The following is a 6,855-nucleotide window of genomic DNA, read 5'->3' on the forward strand; positions in this document are numbered from 1 at the left end:
GTCATTGAGGAATGAAGGTCTGGTTTGTCATAGCTAGAGCACCACTGTACCCGCAGTCCCCAAAACCCCAGCAAGAAGCCACACCATCATGGGGTCAGTTGTAACCTCCCCTCCCCCGCCAGGCCTTCCTTCATTCTGCCTGTGGCAATTTATTGTGTGTGTGTGTGTGTATGCGTGTGTGTGTGCGCGCGCGCGCGCGCACGCCCATCCTGTGTCTTGAACTCAGGGCCTAGGCGCTGTCTGTAAGCCTTTTTGTTCAAGTCTAGCCCTCTATCACTTGAGCCACAGCTCCATTTCCAGCTTAGTGGGTGGTTAATTGGAGATAAGAGGTCTCACAGACTTCTCTGCTCAGGCTGGCTTCCAACTATGATTCTCAGCTCTCAACCTCCTGAGTAGCTAGGATTACTGGTATAAGCCACTAACACCTGGCTGACAAATTTTATTAAAAGAAATTTCAAAAGCAAAGAGATCTGGAAACCTTAACCAACCATGTCTACTCATTTTCAACTTGGGGAGGAAACCCCACCCCCACTCCCCACCGGCAATGTCTAAATCATGCATTTAATACTGTACTAGTTAGTGCTGGAAACCCTTAGGTGGCTTTTCATTGCTTCTCTTCCTTCCTCTTTCTTTCTTTCCTTTTTTTTTTTTTTTGCAGTACTAGGGAGTGAAATCAGGGCCTTGCATTTGCTAGGCAGGGGCTCTACCACTTGAGTCACTCCTCTAGTCCCTTTGTGCCTTGGTTATTTTTTTATTTTTATTTTTGGTCGTGAGGCTTGAACTCTGGGCCTGGGCGCTGTCCATCAGCTCTTCAGCTCAAGGCTAGCACTCTACCACTTGAGCCTCAGCCCCACTTCCGGCTTTTTCTGCTTATGTGGTGCTGAAGAATTGAACCCAGGGCCTCATGCATGCAAGGCAAGTGCTCTACCACTGAGCCAACTTCCCAGCCCTGCCTTGGTTATTTTTAAGGTAGTGTCCAGCCTGGGCTGAGATCTTCCTCTTGGTTTTCCCCATGTTACTGGAGGTGACAGGTACATGTCACTGTACCTAACCATTGTGTTTCCCCTATAGTTGGGAAAACAGGCATGCAACAGACATTGGCTGAGATGAAGTCTTACCAACTCTGGTCTTAAAGTTCAGTTCCCCCCATCTCTGCCTTCCAAGTAAGCTTCCATGCTGGTTTCATTGCACTTTGAATAAACTCTGACTATCTTCTTGAGGCTGATGTGCCTCAGGAAGGAGGGAGGTGTGGCCAGAATACTCATTTTTAAACAATGAAACCACAGAAACACTTGAAGAGCAGGAAAATCCTTGCAATGTATCTCCAATTAACTAGGAAGAACCTAGAAGTGACCTAGAAGTGGCTCAAGTGACAGAACACCAGCCCCTCTTGAAAATGCCAAGAGAGTGAAAGGCCCTGAGTGAAGACCCTGAGTTAAAGCCCAAGTATCAGCACAAAACAACAGAACAAAGTAAGGCATTCATTCATTAGTGGATTACTCCATAATTATTAAAATTGTAGGTATTAAGATGAAGATTCAAGCTGGGTGCCTGTGGCTCATGCCTGTAATCCTACTCAGGAGGCTGAGATCTGAGGATCATAGTTCAAAGCCAGTCCAGGCAGGCAAGTCTGTGAGACTCTTACCTCCAGGCCCAGAGTTCAAGCCCCACAACTGACAAAAAAAAAACCAGATTCATGATATATTGATGAGAAAAAAAAGCCCTAAAATATACTTCACACACACAAAATACATCCTATTTTTGTTAACAACTCGTGTGTGGGTGGATACAAATTTAGAATAAATGCCAAAACGTTAGTGAGTATCTGTGGTTAACAGGATTTTTGTTTTTTGTATTCGTGCTAGGTTGTTTTTTGTTTTGTTTTGTAGGTGCTCGCTTTGAGCCACAGCGCCGCTTCCGGGTTTTGAGTGGTCATCGGCGTCTCAGGGAGACGTTTCTGCTCAAGCGGGCTTCGAACCGCAGTCCTCCGATCTCAGCCTCAGTAGCTAGGAGTCCGACGCCGGCTGTATTTTCCTCGTTACCGTCTCAAAGGGGCAGGATATCATTCGTCTAAACTACGGGCGGAGAAAATAAAGGGACTGGAGTCTTAAATCAAGCAAAGACTAAATGTGGCGACCAGTCCCTGACAAAGCGCGCAAGCGCAGAAGCTCTCGGTGGCGTTTCCTCGAGCGTGCGCTCAGAGTTGTAACTAAGCCACCCGTTCCTCAGGCACCGCCAAGGCCACCACAGACAGGGCGCGGGTCCTGGCTAGAGGCGGGGCCACGTAGTCCGGAAGAGGCGCCGCGTCGCGCATGCCCCTTCCTTTCCAGCCTCGGCCTCGGACCCTGAAGCCGCCGTGGTGAGTTCTTCTGAAGTTCGGGTTCCATCGGTCCCCATCCGGGCCGTCCTGCCGCCACAGGGACCGCACCTCCTTGGGATCGGGGCGGGGGTCTTCCCACTTCCTTTCCGCACTCCCATTTTTAAGCAGCGAGTGTGGCTGGGGACGCAGCTCAAGGGAGTGGGGTGCTTGTAAGCGACGACTGGCTTTCCGGATGGCGGAGAGCCCCACGGGAAATTGAAGCTCTGGTGTGTTGGGGGCTGGCCAGGCGAGGTGAGGGAGTCATCGTTCCTCTGCACGCTTTTGCTTTCCCTCCAGACTGCACCCTCCTACGTCCTTAGGTTTTGGGGGTAGTTTTAGGGGGCGATGGCACGAAAGACAACCCTTTGGCTTGGGTACCGAGCGTGTCTGGAAGCGAAGGCTCTTGTTTGGTCCTCCTCCTGTACGAGAACAGCCTCGAGATTGCTCTGTAGGTAGCCTCTTGATGGTCCCCATATACTGGGAGTCCACAGGGTCAGTGCCCATCTCAGACCCTGAATACCACTGTTGTGAGAGCGTTGCAGGTAAAGCAGATTTACACCCTCATCCCCGTGTTGTCTTAACGTTCTGGCGCCATTTTTCGACCAATTGTGAGGGGGTAGGGGAAGAAACTCATCCCTGATGAGTTGGTTAGGAGTTTGTAGCCTTCCCTTTTGTATGTCTACTACAGTGTGTCTTAGGACCTTTACTAGTTGCTGGCAGGAGTGTAATTGATAATGTAAAGCAGTGTGATAATTGATAAAATGTTTTTCTGTAAAAGCAGTGTGGCATGAATGGTGTGTGGTCACCTTAGGGTGGTGGACTTTGGTTACTGGGCCTTAGCCACACTGCTTAGAGATGCTTTTTATAACTTATTTCTTGTAGATGTTGATGCCCAAGAAAAACCGGATTGCCATTTATGAACTCCTTTTTAAGGAGGGGGTTATGGTGGCCAAGAAGGATGTCCACATGCCCAAGCACCCAGAACTGGCAGACAAGAATGTGCCCAACCTTCATGTCATGAAGGCCATGCAGGTATGGGGTAGAGATGGAGGGCTTTCCAACCAGTGTTGAAGGCAAATTCCAGTGAGGTTAGACAGGCTTAAGCATGTTTGCTGCTCTCTGTAGAGATGTTGTCTTCGGCAGTACTGAAAGGATTTCAGCTATTGGGGTTTGAACTTGGGGAGTGGCCCTTATGATGGAATTCTGCTGAACCACACCTCCAGCTCTGTTTTGTACTGGTTGGTTTCAGTGCACTGATAATTGTGTCTTGAACTCAAGGAGCCTTGGCACTGTCCCTAGCTTTGTTGCTCCAGGCTATACCACTTTAGCCACAGCAAAAGCTCTACTGGCTTTTTAAGGATAGGTTTCATTCCTGGGCCTGGACTAAGATCTACCTACTTTGAGCTTCCTGTTGGGATCACAGGCATGTACCACTGCTCCCAGCTTCCCTCTTACGTCACATGGGGTTTTCTGTCCCAACTGGCCTGGAACTATGGTCTTCCCAATCTCAGAATCTTCCAAGTATCCAGGATTATTATGTTTTGGGATGGGGCCTAGATATTTAGTCCAGCCCTCTTCAAACTCATTTTCCTCTTTCAGCCTACTGATGGAATTACAGATGTGAGCCCTGAGGTACAGCTTTAGTCATGTCTTAACAGTAACTTTTTGCCCAACAGTCTCTCAAGTCTCGGGGCTACGTGAAGGAACAGTTTGCCTGGAGGCATTTTTATTGGTACCTGACCAACGAGGGTATCCAGTATCTCCGTGATTACCTCCACCTGCCCCCTGAGATTGTGCCTGCTACCTTGCGCCGCAGCCGACCTGAGACTGGAAGACCTCGGCCAAAAGGTATGGTGATATCTCTGAGGATCTGCTCTGAAGTCCCTCTTTGAGGGGTGAAAAGAATGCATTTTTGAAGGCGATGAGAACATATCATCAGTGTCATCTTTAGAGGGACTGTGGCTTGCAGGACCTTTGGCCAAGTCATGGAATCTTTAACTGGATCCACATCTTCAGGCCATTCATAAGAAAGCATGAATACAATTTTTTGGTTGTTTTTGTCGGTCGTGGGGCCTGAACTCTGGGTCTGGGCACTGTCCCTCAGCTCTTCGGTTCAAGGTTGGTGCTTTACCACTTGAGCCACAGCCCCACTTCTAGTTTTTTCTGCTTGTGTGGTGCTGAGGAATTGAACCCTGGACCTCATGCATGCGAGGCAAGCACTCTGCTACTGAGCCACCTTCCCAGCCCCACATGAATACAGTTTTGGTCTGTACCTGGGACAGAGTGCTGAATATTTTCCAGCAGAGTGAGATCCTGCTTGTCCCCACGAAAGAATGGCATAGCAAGAATGTTTTTACAAGTGAAGGAAGTGAAGAAATGTGTACTTTCATGGCTAGGGGAGCAGGAATTGCGAAAAAGTAGGCAGGAGAATGCAGATGTGTATGGACTCACTGAGGATGTATACTGTGTGTGGGAATTTTCTTTGACTGCGGAGGTCATTATTGGCTTGTAATTGCATTTTGTCACATGAACTTCATTAGAGCTGCCAAAGTTGTGGGCTGAGGTGACAAGATGAAGAATCTTAAATATGGCGCCGGGCGCTGGTGTCTCACGCCTGTAATCCTAGCTACTCAGGAGGCTGAGATCTGAGGATCGCGGTTCAAAGCCAGCCCCGGCAAGAGAGACCTTGAGACTCCTATCTCCAATAAACCACCAGGAAACCGGAAGTGGCGCTGTAGCTCAAGTGGTAGAGCGCTCGCCTTGAGCAGAAGAGCTGAGGGACAGCGCCCAAACCCAGAGTTCAAGCCCCACGACCGACCAAAAAAAATGAATCTTAAATATGATGATTGGTGAATAAGATCATCCCTACCCACACTTTGTGATTCAGTTGGCTTACATGGGCCTGGAATTTATTTTTGGTACTACAGGACCAATTGTATTTTATCTACTTTAAAGATTGCTTATAGTTTAATGGCAAATAAGTTTCAGGTCAGGGGCTGGGAAGGTGGCTCAGTGGTAGAGCGCTTGCCTTGCATGCCTGAGGCCCTGGGTTCGATTCCTCAGCACCACATATGCAAAAAAGAAAAAAAAGCCAGAAGTGGTTCTGTGGCTCAAGTGGTAGAGCACTAGCCTTGAGCTGAAGAGCTGAGGGATAGCACCCAGGCTCAGAGTTCAGGCCCCACGACCAGACCCCCCCCAAAAAAGTTTCAAGGCAATTTACCAGATGAAATTAATACTTTTTTTGGGGGGTGGGGTTCCTGGGTTGCCAATCCAGGGCTTGAACTCAGGACTTGAGCGCTGTCCCTGAGCTGCTTTTGCTCAAGGCTAGCACTCACAGCATCACTTCCAGCCTTTTCTGTTTATATGGTACTGAGGATTCAAACCCAAGGCTTCATGCATTGTTAGGCAAGCACTCTTCTGTTAAGCCACATTCCCAGCTCTAAATACTTAGAATGCTTATGTTTATGTTTTTTGTTGTTGGTTGTGGGTCTTGAACTCTGGGCCTGGGCGCTGTCCCTCAGCTCTTCAGCTCAAGGCGAGCGCTCTACCACTTGAGCTACAGCGCCACTTCCGGTTTTCTGGTGGTTTATTGGAGATAGGAGTCTCATGGTCTCTCCTGCCCGGACTGGCTTTGAACCACGATCCTCAGATCTCAGCCTCCTGAGTAGCTAGGATTACAGGCGTGAGCCACCAGCGCCCGGCTGGTTTTTTTTTTTTTAACATTATCTTGCTTTGTAGCCCTGGCTGGCATCAAACTCAAATTCTCCTACCTCTAGTTCTCAAGTGCTAGGATTATAGGTGTGAACTACTGTTCTGGTCCTGAAGGTACATAAAAGGTAAAAATCTCTATCTTAAAAAAAATGTCATTGGAAGCCAGGTGCCAATGGCTCATGCTTGTAATCCTAGCTACTCAAGAGGCTGAGATCATGGTTCAAAGCCAGCCAGGACAGGAAAGTCTGTGAGACTCATCTCCAGTTAACCCCCAGAAGACTGGAAGTGGCGCTGTGACTCAAGTAATAGAATGCTTTCCTTGAGCTAAAGAGCTCAGGAACGGCACCCAGGCCGGCCAAGAGTTCAGTCCCATGACAAAGCCAGGCACTGGTGGCTCACCTGTACTCCAAGTACTTATGAGGCTGTGGTATGAGGATTGCAGTTCAAATCCAGCTGGGCAGAAAAGACCCCATAAGGCTTAACTCCAAGCTTGGCACCGGTGGCTCATGCCTGCAATCCTAGCTACTGAGGAGTCTGAGATCTGAGGATCACAGCTCAAAGCCAGCCCGTGCAGGAAAGTCTGTGAAACTCTTGTCTCCAATAAAACACTAGAAAACTGTAAGCAAGCAGTGCTGTGGCTCAAGTGGTAGAGCGCTCCCTTTGAGCTAAAGAGTGCAGGGACAGGGGCTGGGAAGTGGCTCAGTGGTAGAGCGCTTGCCTTGCATGCCTGAGGCCCTGGGTTTGATTCCTCAGCACCACATAAGCAAAAAGAAAAAAGCCGGAAG

At 48.8% G+C, this 6,855-nt stretch overlaps 1 protein-coding gene across 1 annotated transcript in view; it reads left to right on the forward strand.

The window, feature by feature from the left end:
• Nucleotides 1–2,279: 2,279 nt before the first annotated feature.
• Rps10 (ribosomal protein S10) overlaps nucleotides 2,280–6,855 on the forward strand; it is an 8,789-nt gene continuing 4,213 nt past the window's right edge. Inside the window, exons 1-3 of the mRNA XM_013029618.1 lie at nucleotides 2,280–2,359; nucleotides 3,242–3,391; nucleotides 4,036–4,207. Coding sequence (XP_012885072.1) covers nucleotides 3,242–3,391; nucleotides 4,036–4,207 — 322 coding nt within the window. The 5' untranslated portion in view covers nucleotides 2,280–2,359. The remainder of the gene's footprint in view (nucleotides 2,360–3,241; nucleotides 3,392–4,035; nucleotides 4,208–6,855) is intronic.

The sequence above is a fragment of the Dipodomys ordii genome, unplaced genomic scaffold, assembly GCF_000151885.1.
Source record: "Dipodomys ordii isolate 6190 unplaced genomic scaffold, Dord_2.0 Scaffold120, whole genome shotgun sequence".
In the NCBI taxonomy this organism is placed as follows: Eukaryota; Metazoa; Chordata; class Mammalia; order Rodentia; family Heteromyidae; genus Dipodomys; species Dipodomys ordii.